General features: G+C 40.4%; 1 protein-coding gene across 1 annotated transcript; it reads right to left on the reverse strand.

Annotated features, from left to right (window-relative positions):
• Positions 1 to 1,620: 1,620 nt before the first annotated feature.
• On the reverse strand, positions 1,621 to 3,402 carry LOC147624275 (allene oxide synthase, chloroplastic-like). Its single transcript, XM_086819249.1, has 2 exons — positions 3,025 to 3,402; positions 1,621 to 2,955 (listed from the first exon to the last, which is right to left on the reverse strand). The coding sequence occupies exons 1-2, from the start codon at positions 3,322 to 3,324 to the stop codon at positions 1,789 to 1,791; spliced, it is 1,467 nt and encodes a 488-aa protein (XP_086675375.1). The 5' UTR covers positions 3,325 to 3,402; the 3' UTR covers positions 1,621 to 1,788.
• Positions 3,403 to 19,193: the final 15,791 nt, after the last annotated feature.

Raw genomic sequence — 19,193 nt, forward strand, 5'->3', positions numbered from 1 at the left:
TCTACGAAGATCATGCGTATTCTCAATCTTCAAAAAATGTCAAAATTCATGTAGTTTTTAAATGTATACATGGAATTATAGATGTGCTTTCAAAAAACTATATATTTTAAGCTATTTTTTTAGCTTTCACGCATTTTGAAAGAGAATCTTTTTAGGTAATTGTCAATTACTTATTTTCCCTACAATAGTATTAGCAAGTAAAAATACCTTGTCAAATTAAAATATTAACACTAATTAGACAAAGTAACAATTTGTTGATGCTTTTATAGGGCTGCATCCATGTTAATCTTTTTTATTGTGTGCACATACTTCTTTGATCACTTCAATTAATACAATTACAAATATTGAAAAGAGTTTGTTAATGTAGGGATTCCAACGAACTTGATATCACTTACTATGCATAGTTGCATTTCATGCCGTGCATGTATATTGCATATAGATTCCATCTAAGCCAAATCTCACCCAAATTATTCTATATACATCAACAAGATATAATTAGTGTTTCAAAGAAACCTTATTATACATAATCACATTTCATGCAAATTTCCAACTAAACCAGAGCCGCTTTTGAGTGTTGTCTATGCCGCCACTCAAGAGAGGGATTAAAAAGCCTTGAATGTAAGACTCAGTTTGGCAATTTTATAACTTTGTTTAGAAAAAATGAAAGGTGAAAAATAAAACCAAGGTGAAAAATAAAACCACCATTCAATCATGAAGATGTTGAAAATATGGGAGGACTTGACTAAACAAAGCAACCTACATCTTCCCATTATATTGATAGAGGGCAAGACTAAAAAGAGGTGTAACAGCAAATAAACGGACAGTAAGTGAGTCGGCTAACGTAGAAGTGTGTATAAGTGACATAATTAGTGTAGACGTGTGTATAAATGAAATGATTCGTGTAGAAGTGTATAACCTAAGGTCTTGTGGGTTTGAATCTAGGATAGATTGGCTCCCTCTGCACACTCTCAAAATTTTCCCTATATGAACACATTTTTGCGACTCTCAAACTAAGGATGTTGAAAAGAAACATTCTAAGGGTAAGGGTGTAAGTCCATAAGAGTGTGTAAGTCCCTAATTAGAATGCGTAGGGTGTAAGATATGTGTGTAAGGGCATAACAGTGTGTACTAACAAAATTGTTTGATCACATCATAAAAGTGTATAGGTGCCTGACAATGAGTAAAGGACATAAGAGTGTGTAAGGGTGTAAAATATATATGTAAGGGTGTCTAAGAGTGTGTAAGATATGCGTGTAAGGGCATAGGAGTGTGTACCGACAAAAAATTTTGATCATAATAAAAGGTCTGATCGTGGCGGCCCATGCTTTTTGTCACCAAATACAAATTAGATCTACCCAAGGTCTCACCTAAATTAGAAGTTGGATCTATTATTGGTGCAATAAGGGATCAAATAGTTTCACATAGTGGTTTTTATACCGCTTTCAAGCACATGGCTGCACAAATCACATAGATTAGGCAATAGTGTAAACATTTTCTTGTGTTCAATTATAATTTATCTAATCTTGTGTTCAATTATAATTTATCTAATCTTGTGTGTACTGCCATCTCTCAAATACGAGTTGCATGCATAAAAGACTCTAATTAGGTCTACAAACAAAATTTACACTTATAGGAGGTAAAATTTTGTAAAAGATAGTAGATGTATAATGTTGGAGAGTCGAAACAAATACAAGATAGATTTAGGGTTGAGAGAGTTACTTGAACCAAAAAAATATGTCTTTGAAGGTTGTAATAGAAGCTATAAATTTTATAAGGCATACTTGGAAGTCATGACGCGGCGAGGTTGAGGGCACAGAGGGAGTGGGTAACGCTGTTACCCTTGACGATGGGCTCTAAAGTGTTGAAGGAGTCGTAGCGGAGGAAAAAGGTTGCCAGGAAGACCTGGCCGAGAAGAGGGACGAGATCGTTGGCGGCGCACTGCTTGTTGGCGGTACTGGACGCTCCATCTGCCGGGCCGTTCCCCCACAACACGTAGCGCAGTAGCTTCTCCCCCTCCACCCCGACGAAACGCTCCGCCACGAACTGCTCCGCTTGCTGGCCGAACACCACGGGATCCCTCTCCGCCACTGGTTGACAGCCCCCCAGTATCTCGCCTTTCTTCACCTCGAACCTTGCGTCGTGAGACTCGATCACCAGATCCGTCTTGGCGATTCCATACTGGTACGGCACTGGAGGCGACATGCGCAGCACCTCGTATACTGCGGATCTTACCAAGGGCATCTTCCTCATCGCCATGGGCGTCAATGTGCCCCCTTCAGACCTCACAGCTTCACGCACTTCCTTGGCCATCTCCGCCTGTACGTCCGCCCCCGCCAGCCCCACATAGCTCACGATCCACGGCAGCAAGATGTTGAGCCCCCCGAAAGCATTAAAGCCCGTGAAGAAGATAATGTTGTGAAGGGCATCCTCCCTCTCAATACCAAACTGCTTCTCCGCCTCGTCGAGGAGCTCACCCGCATGAGCGCGGAAAAAGCTCTCGATCTTCCTGTAGAAGAAAGACACGAGCAGGAAGGGGAGGCGAAGATTGTGCAGCAGCAGCTCCTCCAGCAAATGAGGCAATCCAACGCTGGCGATGGGCAACAGCTGGGGCCCTAACCAAGCTGAGAAGGTCGTCGGAGTGAGGCCATGGTTGGCGGGGTCTTGGGCCAGGAGCGTTCTCACCAGAACGTTCAGAGCAACGTGCCCAGTCTCGGTGGAGAAGTCAGCTTTGCCGTCCTTGGCAAGCTTAGCTTCCAAGGCGGCGAAAACTTCCGAAGTAGCTGTTTGCATCTCCGGAATCCAGCGGCTGGCTTTGGACTTCAACAAAGCCAGCACGAAGGATTTGAGTTTGAAGTGCCGCTCCTCCGAGGGATCCAAGTAAACGCAAGGTCGGATGCCAGCATAGAAGGACGTACGGGGCATGTAGTTGGCCAGAAGGACATCTTTCTTGTAAACCTGCAAAGCCGCCCATTCAAAGAGTTGCATTTACTTGAATCAGGAAGACCACTTGGGCAGCCACCTTACCTTATCCGTATCGAAGAGAACGGGGAAGCTCTTCTGGTCCAAGAGCATGACGACTTTGTTGGAGGCGAAGGCAGGTGGGCCAGGCGGCACGTTGGTCCTGAAGACGGTGCTCTTGTATTTCCTGGCGCGGCTGGACCAGAACTCCTTCTCTCCCTGGAACCAGAAGAAATCCAGGCGATCCTTGATGGCGCCCAGCCATGGCAGCCCATAGCCACCGGGGATTTGTCTCATTGGGAGATCGTTGAAGCTGTTGCTGGGAGCAGAGCCCGTAGCTCCAGCTGGGGATGGTGGACTCGCCATTTCCGAACTACTTGGATCTTTGGTGGTGCAGGTAAGCTAAGGAAACTCGGTGTCCCTGCCTCAAAAGAAAACTGCTAACCCACGCGCCTCGTGCTGGGGTCGGTGTGATCTATGACATTACTACTCATCACTTCACCGCAGTACTCAGTACTGTCCACCTTCCACGTGGCACAAGTGACGACACCACGTGTCAAACATTTTCTTCAACGTATTAAAAAACTTATTTTACAACTCTTCTTTGCGCATTTTTTAAAGCTAAATTATAAAAGAGAACACATAAATGAGCTCGCCGTCATCTCTATTCCGGTTGGTTTACAGCCTTCTCCTGCAGAGATTGATTGAGAAACAGGATACAGTGCTTGGTATGATCAAATATGAGCAGGTACAGAGCCGCTGCTTCGTCGCTCGTCAAGGAAAGAACCGACATGTTGCAGCAACACACCGAGCAACAAGCTTTGACAGGGCCAAATCAGGTCTTGGACCTGTGGCGTCAGGCTCTGGATGCCATCCCCAAGGAGTCCAGGTCACGTGAGATCATGGACCTGGATTCGCAGGCGTTGGTCTCGGTGGCGCAGGACATGCCCCCTCTTTTCCATCATACCGCCCAACCGACTCCTCTGCTCCAAGATCCCGCTTTTCTTCATCATGCATTGGCGGACGCGGAAGCAGAGCGTAATTTCCTCAGAGAAAAAGTGGCCTGCTTGGAGCGACATGCGGCCGCGCAGATCTCCCCATCTCATACTGCAGAAGCATCACACCGACATGAGGCAAATCACCAAGTCCATCCCCGCGGAGGTGCCTTGCAATCCCCTCCCGCTCTGCAATCACCAGATGGCACTCCAATGGCTGGAACTACTCCACTCGGAGATCATCAAGGTGACTCTTATGCCAATATCAAGCTTTTTCTTCCCTCTGATGGCCTTAAGAAGTTAGAGCAGGAATTCTCTGCCCGGGCGGTGGTGGGTCTATTGTTCGGCCCCCGCCCTCCCCTGGAAACCCTAAAGTCTTGGGTAAGAGTCCTGGGGCCCATTGGGGTTAGAAATCTCCACTGCACAGGTCCTCCCCAACAATTATTATCTCTTCCTCCTCAAGACCCCAGAGATGGCCCTAAAAGTTCTGGGGGCGGGCCAATGGCTCATCCGTAACAACCCCCTGTGCCTTTCCAGATGGTCCCCAAGCTTCTCGACTGAAGGGCCAAAACCGACCCTTTACCCTGTATGGGTTGAGTTCCCTCACCTCCCCATGCAATACTACCCCTTCCTCCACAAGGTAGCTGAACCCCTTGGGAAAATCCTGGGTAGACGACCTCAGCAGGACTTTAATCCAAGATGGCACCCCCAAATCCTGGTGGAGATGGACTTGGAGGGGCCGTTCCCAGCCAACATCGAGATATACAGAGATGACGGGATTACCCTAATTCAGGCTGTGGTGTACAAACACCTTTTGTATGCATGCTTCCACTGTGGTCTTCAAGGTCATGCCATCAAGGTCTGCCCAGCCAAACACCCACAGAAGCAGTCTGTGCCCATCCAGACCGCAGCCAAAAGTGGGATGGGCCCCCTCCAAGAAAAGGAAGAGTTCATCCCTGTCGCTGCCAACAAGAACAAGAAACGTGGAGATCCCCCCAAAAAAATGCAAGGAAGGAAAGGGCACAGATTTGCACCACTGCTTAATCTCCCTGAGTCGGAGGTCGCTGAGACGGCCGAATCATCTGCGTCCTCCTACCATCAAGCCCAACCTAGCTTCGACATAAACAGGCTGGAGAAGGAAGTTGACTCAATGGATGCCAAGGATTCGACCCCGACCAAGGATAAAGGCAAAGGGAAAATAGTAGATGAAGAGAATCATCTCATCTCCTCTACCCCGGCGCCGATGGAATGTCAAAAAGATAACAAAAGGAGCAGAGATCAGGTGGCAAAATCCCCGACGGGTACTCCTCAGTTAGAGAGGCACTCTACCAAAACTGGTAAGAAATGAAAATAGTTTCTCTGAATGTAAAGGGACTCACCGACCCTCTAAAAGCCTTGGTGGTGAAAAGATGGCTGCACAGTATGCATCAAGATGCAGACATAATATGTCTGCAAGAGATTAAAGCCCAAGAGGCGACTCTTATGCAGAGGCTAAAAAGCATTGACTCAAGCCGTTTCTGGATTACTACATCTCATCCTACAGGATCTGGGGGCTCAGCCTTGGGCATAGCGGAGAAAATGAAGAAGGACATCTTACAGATCTTCTCTGAGCCCTGCAACACCCACTGGCTAGGGGTTAAATTGGGGGGACCCAATCCCATTAATGTCATTGCTGCAGGCAATGCAGCGAACCAGGCGAACATTTGGCAATCCCTGCAGAGAGTGGAAGGTCCATGCGTGCTAATCGGAGACTTTAATATGGTAGAACAGGTGGAGGATAGATTCAAAGGCCTAGGACAAACCATTAAAGGCCAGGAGAAGGAGCAATGGTCGCAGCTGAAGGCCATTCACTCTCTGCTAGATATTGGTGAACAAGGCAAATTTACGTGGCAGAACTATGGAAAAGGCTCACTTACTAGAAAAGCTAGATTAGATAGATGCTATCTTTCCTCCGAAGTAGGAAATAGGTTCCTGAGGTGCAAAGCGAATGTGGATAGCGCTACTTGTCTGTCGGACCACTACCCTCTGGTTGTGCTGCTAGATGACAAGGATAACAAGATTAGAAGTAGCTGGTTCCATACCGACCCAAAGCTATTTGACCTACCCTGCGTGCAGACCCAAATCAAACATATCTGGGAGGAAGCCTTCAAGGGGACCCCCCCGCTAGAGCATGGTCGGCAGCTGTCAAGCAAACTCAAAGAATGCTAATTGACACCAGGAAGGAAGTCTCCATCATCAGGAGGAAGAGAAGAGAACACACGTATGACAAGCTGAAAGTGCTGGAAGAGTGTGTAAACCCCTCCCCGAGCCAGAGGGAATAGGTACTGCACTCAGAAGCTGGTGGGTAAATAAAGTGGATAGACCCGTGAAAGAAATCTTCAAGCTGCTTAAGAAGAAGAACGCGCAGGACTTTATCCCCCCCCCCCCCCCCCCGAGAAAACCGAATGGCTCTACTGCAATATCCGAGCAGGAAAATCTGGAGATAGCCCATCAATACTTTAGCCAAATATTCAGCCCCCCTGGGAGTGTCTCCCTAGCCAAATGGCAGGCTCAACAAGAAATTAAAAGAATTTGGAAACCATCGGTCCCGTTGCATTAGGCTGACAGCCTGGAGGCTGTCCTCTCTACTGATGAACTGAGCAAAGCCATTGACACATTGAAGAATCACAAAAGTCTGGGGCTGGACGGCCTTCCAGCTGAATTCTTCAAGATCTTTAAATCAAGCCTTCTAACCCCGCTCAAGCTCATTTGGGATGAAGCCCTGCGTTTCCAAGCTCTGCCCCTAACTATTAATACAGGAGTAGCTTATTCACAAAAGGGGGGACAAAGAGGAGCTAGGCAACTGGAGACCGATAACAATGCTTAATACAGCTTACAAGGTATTTGCAAAAGCGCTGGCTCTTAGGCTCACCAATCACCTGCATAACTGGGTGAGACAGGAACAGAAGGGTTTCATAAAAGGGCGTTACATCCTTGATGCCATAATCAGCCTATGGGAGGGCATAGAATTTGCAGAGGAATCAGAGCAGGACTACTGCTTCATTAAAATCGACTTTGACAAAGCTTACGATCGTCTAGATTGGGACTACGTCAAGCTGACCCTCCAATGCATTGGGTTCAAAGAGAATTTTATCAGACAGATCCTAACACTCTTTGGGAATGCCCAGGCAAAAGTGTTAATCAATGGTGAACTCTCAAGGCCCCTTTGTCTCAACAGATCGATCAGACAAGGCTGTCCATTAGCCCCCCTTCTATACGCTATAGGCACTGACGGGCTGTCCTGGCATGTTGAAGATAGAATCAGACTAAAGAGAATGGAAGGGATACAACTCCCCAACTCCCACAGACAGATGTGCCTACAGCTCTTCGCCGATGATACCAATGCCCTGGTGGCCAATAAGGAGGCTTCTTTAAAAGAGTTTTGGCTCTGCCTGCAACTCTTCTGCACAGCGTCAGGATCTCTGATCAATCACCAAAAAACGGGTATCAAGTCCAAGGGGCTCCCCACCCCCGAGTGGATTGTGAAGCAAGGATGTCAACTCATCCAAGATGGGGAGATCTTCAGACTACTAGGTATACCGATGGGGTTCAAGGTCTCAATGCACCAGAGGTGGGAATGGGTAATGTCCAAGCTGTCCGCCAAACTCAACAGATGGGAGAACACCATCCTATCGTTCGCTGGAAGAATCCTTGCAATCAATCACTATATTATCCCGGCTACCCTTTTCTTCTTGGCATGCTGGAGACCCCCAGATCAGGCACTCAAGTCTATACAACAGATTTGCAGCACCTTTCTCTGGTCGGGACATCCCATGGGAAAGAAAATCCCCAAAGTTCAATGGTCATACTGCACGCTGGCAAAAGAGAAAGGGGGCCTTGGAATTCATGACATCTATGAACTGGCTGATAGGCTGGCCAGTAAATGGATCATCAGAGGATTCTTCTCCCCAGAGCAAGATTGGGCGAAGCTTATCACAAGACATTTGCACAGATTCAAACTACTAGGAAAGGCAAAATGGACCAATCTTCCTACGGTAACTATCTTCTTCAGCCCTCATCCGATCAGAGCAGTGGGCAGTGCACTAACGCTATCCTTATGGAAAGCGTGGAATAGGTTTAAAGGTAAGCTCCGCCCTAACCCTCGGCAACATAGGGATGCAGGTCTCAGACAGAATGACTCTGTCTGGTGGCCCTGGCTTGAAATCCCTAGAGTTACTGAAGAAAATCTTCACTAAGCCCTGAAACTACACAAAAAGGGTATCCGAACCTGGGCGGATTTGTGGGACAAAGGGAAACAGGACTGGGCATCCAGGGAGGAAATCACAACCCGATTTAAGCTGAATAGAGTGGACATAGGGCTGATTGAGCAGAGAATGGCGGAATGGGATGTAATAATAAAAATTATAAAAAGAGGAGGCATGACATAGGGTATATTTTCTTAAAATTATTATTATTATTATTATCAAATTAATAAATATAAAAGGAGATTTTTATTAGAAAAAAAGGCCAAGGGGATCTTTTTTAATCAAAATAAAATAAAGTTAAAAATTAAACTTGGGGTCCTTTTTAGAAATATATATGTATATATGTTTGGGGGGAGGGGAAATATAAAGCAACAGCGGTCTCCACTATTTTGAATGGTGGTGTTGATAATCACCAAGGATTTCTCTGGGAGGCCTTGGGAAGTCCACCGCACAAGCCTTGTGGTGGGCAAGCTTGCTGATGATAACATATCTTAACCTTTGGGCATCCTTCAGAATGAAAGAATTAAGACCTTCTGGCTAAGATTAAGACCTTTGAGCTAAGATTCCACCGCACATTCATGGTGATAGATTTTTAAAGAAGAGGGAGGGTCATACACCATGATCCTTAGAAGGCCTTACATTAGATACACAAGGCTAATTAATGATTGAGAAACCAATCACATTTACATATGCAAAGGTAACTAGTCCTTGAAATCATGAAAATAGGGAAGACTCGTCCCATGGATTAAGGCATTCTTGCCAAATGAGTTTGACATAACTATTTAGACCGCTTCAGAGAGTGCAATTCAGATGTTCATCCTACATCAATTAATATGTGTAGAGTTTGTAACAAGGTGTTGGAAGGTGAAGATGAGGACCAAGAATATGAGTCACTCCCAGAGCTTACCAACTCTAAGGATTGGATTCACGTTTTGGTGATGACCATGGACATTTCACAAAAGCCTTGGGGCAGTCACACAATTTGGAAATGCTACTACAATCACATCCTTGTTCATGATCAACAAATTTGAAATAGAACCAGGAGTAGAACTAGATTTCCTTAAGCTAGAGACCCTCAAAAAGAACTCCTAGCTATGTGCCACAATGTGGGAGATGTGGACCTCATTTGGCCACTCACCCCTCGGACTAGCCACAACAACCATTATCATGGATAATCAATTCCCAATTCATGACTATCAATGCAAGAAAGAGGTGAGGAGAGAGAAGAGAAAGATGCACTCATCACATGAAACACTCTGTCATGCATGCATATACCCAGGTGCTCAAGGATCATTGCCATACCTTCTTGGACACTATTCTCAAGCAGCCCATAGTATGAATAACATTGATCATCCAAGTATAACACCTCCTTGGGCTGATTTATTTATAGGTCAATGCCAATGGCATCTCTAAGAAATCCTCTTTGCCCTCAACATGTATGTACCAACAAGTAGCCTTTCCTAGTTGTTGACCACCACCATAAGCATAAGCGTCAAATGGTAGAGTCTTCTTTACATGGCAATCCACAATCCATGCAAACATAATAACCTCTTGAAGGTAACATCCTTCCACTTCATTCAATATACATTACACCCCACTTTCAAGTTCATGATGTAGACCATCAACAAACTTCTTCACTACTTCGTTCGTGTCATAGTCATGTAAAGGTACATAGTGTTAAACCAAGAAGTATGCAAAATCTTCCCAATCCATCTTGCCTCGCTCCACGTGGAAGGATTCATTCCATAACTTCTTTTCATACCAATCCTTTACATGACCAATAAGTAAAGAACCAACTTGTTCAATATTTTCGGCATTGAGGTGCTTGTGAACAATTGATAGATAAAAATATCTATCCCAATGCCTTATGCACTCTTCCATTTTAAAGGCCAATCTCATATTGCCATCAAAACACAACTCATTCTCTTGGTCATCCACCAACTTGCATAATGCCTTGTCATGAAGCAAAATTGCAAACACATTTGTGCATGTCAATAGCTCCACAAAGCATGACCATTGCATACGTTTCCCATAGAGTGATTCCATTTTCTCATAAACTTTACTCCACCTATGAGGAGTATGCATCACTTCATCACCCAAAATCATGGATACAAGTTCAAAAATAGTGGTAACTCGACCTTCCAAAATCCAATTGATGGAAACAAGAGGTCATTTTGTGAAGCTTTTGTAACAAGGATTAAACCTATACAATCAATTTTAGGTTAGACAAAAATGCTTAAGACTGAATTAGGATTTTATACCCTCTTGTAAATGGCAAAAACTACAAAAATCCAATTGATGGAAACAAGAGTCGTTTTGTGAAGCTTTTGTAACAAGGATTAAACCTATATAATCAATTTTAGGTTAGCCAAAAATGCTTAAGACTGAATTAGGATTTTATACCCTCTTGTAAATGGCAAAAACTACAAAAATTATCAATTTGGGAATTAATTGGTCAAATGAAATCCAAATTCAATGGTCTTTAGCTTGCCACATTTGTAATGAAAGGAAGAACACACTTGTACTTTGGATCTCAAATTTGACAAGTGCTCTATCTCTTTGTTTTTACTTTTATGATTTGTAGGCTGAAATAGAGAAATATCCATAAATCTTCAACAAGTGATCCAAATGGCATGCTCTATAGCTCGATGGGAAGCTCTTGAGGAGTACTAACAACCCTATGAGAGGTTTGACTTTAGTCACAAAGGAGAAGTACTCTTTGTTTTGACTTTTTTTTAAAGTCAACTATGTTGGTTGACCACCCAAACAGTAATGGATTGAGAAGTTCAATGGCTCTTCTCAAAGCTCTAAGGGAGTACAAAAAAGCTATGCAAACACAAAAATAGCCCTAACCCATTTTGATTGAATTAAGGTTTTGACTTTAGCACTGGTGTGGCAGATTGAGCCTCCAATCACACCCTCATGATCCAAATGAATTGAGATTTGGTAGGAAACATGTGTTGGTAGTGGAAACACAATGACAAAGTTGGATTTGCAATCCAGCACTCCATTCACAATGTGTCCATATGACCCACTAGTAAAGAAATTGGCATCGCTCCTTAATGAGAAATCCGAATGGGGTGGTTAAGGGTTCTATGGAAAGACCAAATGATGTGGAATAAGCCCCAATAGCCAAATTAGGTTCAACTCAAAACTCCTCGGACTGAATTGCACTTTTCTAAAAGCTACAGATTATGCCAAAGTGTCACCCGGTAATAAGCATCAAACTTGCATCCCATTGCATAGTCACAACCTATATCTTCTCAATCCATCAAGAATACAATTTCCCATAGTAACTCACATATCTAGGCTCATGGAACACATCTCCAGGCTCATGTCTGGAAGCTCACATGTCCAGATTTACGTCTTTTTTGTATGGGATTATGAGCTCACATCCACTACCCCCAAGAGCTGTTTTGGCCTATTTTTTTGGTGGTTTTTATGATTTTTGAGCTTGATGGGGTGAGATTAAGGGCCCTAGTCCTAGTTAACGGTTATAATGTAACTAATTAAGTATTTTTAAATTGTTTTTAGATGGTTTTATATGCTTCTTGATAACCCTTTCCGAAGAACTCTCTATGGCGTCGATGCTAGCTATCGTATCATTTTCACCTCCTTTGGGCCACAAGCATTAGAATGGCCAGAATTCACCTAAAATCCATGTATTTAGGGTTTTGGGTTTTCTTGACCTTAAGGGTTCAAAGAACTAAAAAACTCAAACTCAAAAAAAAACTTGAGCAGAATATTGCATAATGAGTAGTTTCTCTTTATCTTTCTAGAATTTTCTCTCTCTATAATTCTTGGTTATCCTTACACCAAAAATTTAAAAAGAATTCCAAACTTGAACCTTAATAATCCCTATTTTTTTCTTCTAATAAGCTAAGATATTTTTCTCATCTTAGAGTACTATTTTTTCATCGCTACATCCCTAATCCTACTTTCTCTCTCTAAGTATGGGTCGGGATAACATTAAATTCATAAGTTTTATAATCTATAGTTTAATATAGACTTAGGTCCACCTCAATTTAGAATATTTGTAATAGATTTCTCTCTCTAAAAATTGATTTATTCTAAGTATTCCTCACAATTTAAGTAAATAATAATTTCATATGTTTAGGAGTAGTCTATCCTAATCTCTAATTTCTCTAAGGTTTAAGACAACAATAAGGTTCCCTTGATTTGATAAGGTTCTACAAAGGTTAAGCATTGAATTAAAGGTAAAAAACTTAAAAAACGGCTTTGAAATTGGATTTGAATTAAAATCACCGTAGAGAATAACCAACTTTATTGCAAAAGAATAAGAAAAATATAGGAGACTTGCTATACTTAGTGGGTAAAGAAAGGAACTCTTTTTCCTTTTAAAAAACTAGTGGGTAAATAAAAAATAGCTTATAGGAGCTATACCTATTTGGCAAAGAAAGAAACTCCTTTTCCTCTTCAAAACCCCACAAAAATTTCTACAAATTCTTAGGCCTTGTACAACCTCAATCACCTTGTTACGGGGATCCTTTTTGTACATCTTAAAGAAATAATTAAATCCTCACAAATATAAATCAATTAATAAAAGAGAGACTTGAAATTGAATTAAAAATCAATTAACATGACTTATTATTACTAAACAAAGAAAAATTAAATACATAAAATAGCAACATCATTAAAGGTTATGATAGAGAGTACCACACAAAGAAGAACAACAGACTGTTGGGTGCAATCCTTGCCCAACATATGTACAATGGGCCAAACCATACAAAGTTAAATATTTAGCACACATGTGCTTGGCTAGATAATCTAGTCCAATGTCCACCTTGGTTGAACCCATGATCTATAAACATAATCCACAACATTAGATCACAAATTACTTTGGAATCACTCATAAAAATAATTATAATAAATGGAAATCATTCACTACCATGCTTCACACATGAACCATGCATCACACATAATTAATTGGATTTACTCCCATGATAAAATATTCTAAAAAATCTCAATCCCGTGACAATCCTCTCATTTGGAGAAGTAATTGTCCTCAAATGTGTCAAATGATTTAACAACCTAACAAGGTTAACTCAAATAATTAAACATAGTTCAATCACCATTCGTTCGCTGGCAATAATACATACATTAATAACACTAGATGATTAGTATTTATTGTGGAGTCACCCACGATACGCAATCACTAGTATGGTATGACTCGCGTGAGGACCCATACGACACCTCATTCAGTACCCTTGTATGGTGCGACACCTCCGTCGGTGACCCTCGCATAGTGTGATACCTCGTTCGGTGACCTTCACACTAATCCTCACACGTGCGACACCTCGTTCGGTATCCTCGCACATATTTCTCTCGTGTGACACCTCGTTCGGTACCCTTACACAATCTTTCACTGGTGCGACACCTCATTCGGTACCCTCGCACGCATCTCTCTCGTGTGATACCTCGTTCGGTACCTCACACCCGCCATCTTATTCCAATGATGAGTTCAATAAGCATGTGTTTAAGGTAGGAATCTCGTTCGGTCTTGAAGATGGTGTCGTGAAAGCCACCTAGATCAACATATTATTTCTAACTTGACTATAAGAAAAAGATGAAAGTTTAATAATTATTACTGATCTTGGTATGATACTGTATTAAACTTAGATTTTCTACACATAACATACTAAACTCCTCGGTCTAATATGGTTTTCAGGGATTTTAAATCTTGAAAGAGGTCTTGTTTACAATTGATGTTTGTAGACTTGAACAAATCTCTGTTTTTGAATAAGAAATCTGTAATCTTTAGGAATCTTATACTTGATTAAAGTTTTGGTTTGAACATCTCTTTTACTAAAATAAAACTTCCTCTTGAGCTTGCATAGATCTTATACTTGTATCTTGTGAAAAATTTAGATTATACTCTCTTGTGATTGATACTTTAATTCGTAATCTTGACTTGATGGCTACTTTTAATCTTACCTTATCATGCATGATACGATCGAGTGATACAAAACTTGATTTTCAGAGTACTTTTCCAACAACTTAATGGATAACTTGTCTTTATCTACTATTTTTACTAATTGTATTATAGTTTTAATCTCTAATGCATTATACAATGAAATAAATTATAAAAATTAATTAAAAAGTACCTTTAAAATCTAAAAATTAATCAAGAATATTTAGAAACTAAAATTGAATTTTTCTAGCATGCAACTATAAATTTTCAAATAACTTTTAATTAAAAACTAGGAAATAAACATTGAGATAATTAATTTTGCACATGCAAATGAATTAATCATCCAAAGAAAAAGTGATAATTTGAACAATGACTAATGAAAATTATTTGGATTTAAAAGGATACGATCTAATAATTTTTAACGAATTAATAATTTGAAGAAACAATAAAACAAGATTTAATTATTATGATCTTCAAATTAAATAGAGAGAGTAGTGAAGGACTTAGCTTGCATGAATTTGATTCGCCGAGTTGCAAAAATAATTGATTTGGACGACACAAAATATGCATGCCATAATTTAATTAATCTTACAATTAATCTAGAATTAGGATACGAAAACTTAACTCAAAACTTGTCGAAGTCAAGTTGCAAAAATAAAAAATGTTTGAAAAATATAGAAAATTATTTAATAAACTGATCGAGGTATGAGAAAAGACTTATCTCATAATTTGTCGGGTTGAAAAAAGAGGATATTAACTGATCAAATAGAAAATTTTATTAGTTAGTAAGTATAGGTATAGTTAAGTATAGGTATCATTCTCTGGTTGAAAGCCTTTACACGAAATTTTCGATGGGGTAGAAAGAGATTGAATAGATTACATTTTTGAATAAAATCATACAAAGTGAAATCATAATTCAGAGGATGATGAGTTGGTCTAAGAAGATAGTAATCTACCACTCCTAATTTTTCTAAAAACATGATTAGTTTAATATTATTCTGAAAGAAATTAACTAAAGTCTCAATACTGGCCATCTAAAAACTTGTTCAATAGGGTTATTAAAAATTTGTTGAGCCAAATATGCATAAAAGTTTTGTGGGTTGGTCGCCATGTGCTCGCATTGAAATTTTCAAGACTGAAAAGAAACCTTTTAAACTTCGAATCCCTCAACGGGTGGAGAAGAAAATCATGGCCAACTGGAAGGGGAAAAAAAAAGGCGTCCAGCGCGCTACTGAGAGAAAAAGGGGAAAATTTTAAAATTAAAAATAAACTACCCCTGAATTTCTGCGTTCGCTGCCGCAGAGAATATATTTATATATATATATAATAAGCCTTAATTCAAAGGTGTCTGCCCCTCTAAGGATTCACGCACACGGGTAGGAAGTAATTTCTGGTCCCCGCGCCTCAATGTGCTACACTCAAGAAAGGAAGGAGAACTATATATATATATATATATATATATATATATATATAAAAGGCTGGTTGTTATTAAAGCTTAATTTCTCAAGGCTTAGTTCAGCGCACCAAATTAAAAGCTTAGGTGGAGATTAAGCCGAATTATCTCTACACGGCTTATCAATCAGCGCCCCCCCCTTCCTTTATCTATTCGCAATTGCGCAGGGTCGCCGTGTGGAGAGGAGATTAAATAAATGAAATTATTTCAACTTTTGCATGCAGCCCTTTATAATTTAGCAAGGTACTAAACAATATTCAAAAGCTGAAATTTTCTGACACCGTCAATTATAGAATTCTTCTCCTGGCCACTACTCAGAACTTAGGAGAGTGCTACTCATGCCTTGGTTTTCACATCTATAAAGAAAGATCTCAAAACCAAATTCAATTTCTCAAAACCATTCTTGTGAAACCATACGTGGTTTTCTTCACACAGTAATGGTAATTGCAAGAAAGGTGACATTAAATCTTAGCCATTGATTCTAATCTCTATCCAACGGTCCATACTAATCCCATAACCATTCAATCTTTGGCCCAAAGGTCTTCTATGTTCTCTCTCTTTTACCCTTTGGTTTCTTGTGAGCTTTCCCTAGTTTACCCTTTGTTTTCTGAAGATTTAATCTTCTTCAAGAATGTACACCCAAGCTCTGATACTGATACCAATGTTACAGGGATCCTTTTTGTACATCTTAAAGAAATAATTAAATCCTCAAAATATACATCAATTAATAAAAGAGAGACTTGAAATTGAATTAAAAATCAATTAACTGGACTTACTATTATCAAACAATGAAAAATTAAATACATAAAATAACAACATCATCAAAGGTTATGATAGAGAGTACCACACAAAGAAGAACAACAAACTCGGTGCAATCTCTCCCCCGACATGTGTGGCTCCACCCCCACACGCGGTATTTAAATCGTATTAATAAATTTAGCCCTTGGAGCCATAAATAGCATAGCTTTTCCAAAATTGGGTTTTTACAAAATTGAACCTTAGTCCAATGCTTTTAAAGCATCTCATAAAAAATAATCCTTGCCCAACATATGTACAATGGGCCAAATCATACAAAGTTAAATATTTAGCACACATGTGCTTGGCTAGATAATCTCGTCCAATGTCCACCTTGGTTGAACCCATGATCTATAAACATAATCCACAATATTAGATCACAAATTACTTTGGAATCACTCATAAAAATAATTATAACAAATGGAAATCATTCACTACCATGCTTCACACATGAACCATGCATCACACATAATTAATTGGATTTACTCCCATGATAAAATATTTTGAAAAATCTCACTCCTGTGACACACCTTCTTACAATCCAAACAATCTCTTAAAACCTTCATAAAGCTAACATTTAGACATGTGCTTCATTGAAAAGTAAGCATAAGTACTCTCCAAGCTCTAAGCAAAAACTCATGGATTTCTCATGAAGAGTGGGGCTAGTTTATATTTGAAAATGACTATTGTACTCTCTACATGTACCATTAGTTCACTCAAGTTGGTAGCCCACCATATCTCATGCTACTTAACCTTAGACTTCATGCATCCACCCGTTTTCTCATGTTCCTCCATCTTGGACCCGAATAAAATTCTGAACATACACTTATGTTTTTGACACCTTGGACCACCTAAATACCGAATTCAGTTCCCATCCAACATAGTTAGGTTGCTACCTATTTTTAGTCTTTCTTGCTAAAATGAGTGGATATTCATTGAACAGTTGGGTTGAAGCTGTGGGAATATACACTAAGAGACTACATAGAGAGATTGCTTTCAAAATGAAAATGGGTACCATGTAATTCTAGACCTAGCTCATTACCTACCACATAGTCCTACATGGATACGGAAGAGGATTCAATGATGGTTGCAAACGTGCCATCTTTAAGACCTACATTGAAAGGAGAAATTGGAGCCTCAACTCAGCCACAATCACTATAACCATGGCCGAATACTTGGCATACAAGCCAGAAACTTAGAATGAAATCCATCAATAGATGAAAGAAAATAATGGTATTTCCCACTTGATAGAGATAAATGATGTCATATCCTTAATCATGAATCATCAACAATTATGCAGCATGAATGGTCTTCCTAATACTACATCATAATTGGTGGGCCTTCCAAACTTGATAATGGCAAATGTCTACTCATAGGTCAGGCCACATGAAGTTACATCAATATTCTTTAGGATTCCCATAGGGTTCCTAAATTCCTGCTTTTTGCTAGCTTGAGGATTATTTTTGCTCTTTTAAGAGGCTTGCTTTCACATATTTTCCACATATGTTTGGTAGCAATGCTCACTCTTGCTCCCTCATCAACAAGGATTGTAGCGGTGGTCACTCCTCTCAGTTTGATGCTGGCATTTATATCATCTCCCTCATGGTACTTCCCAACTACACTAATTGGAACATTCTTGAATGTTCATCATGGATTATCTATTTTAACTTGGTCTATCTCCTCAATAATAAACGTAAAGGACCATAAGTACAAAGAGGTAACCAAAATGCCTATCGGTGACTTGGGGTCCAATATGACTATTTTCTCTAATTCAATACACACTTTAGTGGACGAAGCAATAAAAGATGTGAATCAGAGGATGAAGCTTCCATAGCTTCATTACTAGACCCTGAAGAGGACGAAAATTGGATACACTTGCTAGCTACTACGACAGATGTATTTCCTACACCATAGTTTTGTGATGAAAATGATAGAGACATGATCCTAGTCATTAGGATTATGACCCCAATGCTTTAAAAAAAACAATGATTCAACCAAGGAAGGAGGAATATAAAATGGGTAAAAATTCAAGAGCCAAAAATGGTATCAATCAAAAGCTAAGTGCAAGTTTTGCATGAAGCAACTCCTTGGACATCAAAGAGGAGAAGTGTCGCTACTAGAACACTAGGCCATTCTCATAGAATTCCTCAAAAAGAGAGAATCTCTACTCTAAAGAGCTAGAAAATTGGCAAAGATTAGACCCGGAGACCCGCCAAGTCTTAAGGGGGAAGAATATTACTTACAATATGTGGAAGCCTTGAAGGCAACGTAGGAGTTCTGCTCTAGCTAGAAGGATCTAATGAAAATATCTAGTGTAAATACCATGAAAATAGACCCTAAAATAGCTAAAGTGTTAGCCCATGATTACCCCTATGACATGGTTTCACTGGACTCCAAAAAGACCTTCACTAGAATTTTTCAGGAACTTTTCATGATTACCCTCAAAATTATGCAAGCTTTGTGTGCTCACACCTAGAATCCATTTGTTTATTATTGTGCTATTATGCATGCCTAGGCCATGACACCTTATAATGTACTTAAAAATGTATCGATGTGCAAAAATCACTATTGAGATTACATGGTGCCTCAGAGAGTGAGAGAGATGAAGGGGGGAGAGAGAGATACATAGATACAGAGAGATAAAGAGAGGGGGGGAGGGAGCACAATGGAGAGATGAGAGAGATGAAGGGGGGAGAGAGAGATACATAGATACAGAGAGATAAAGAGAGGGGGGAGGGAGCACAATGGAGAGATATTGTGCAACACAATGATGAATGAATTTCCACTATGTACATTGCTTTTATAGACATCAAGCC

This window comes from Cibotium barometz, chromosome 25, assembly GCF_041138505.1.
Source record: "Cibotium barometz isolate CiBa-2024 chromosome 25, ASM4113850v1, whole genome shotgun sequence".
In the NCBI taxonomy this organism is placed as follows: domain Eukaryota; kingdom Viridiplantae; phylum Streptophyta; class Polypodiopsida; order Cyatheales; family Cibotiaceae; genus Cibotium; species Cibotium barometz.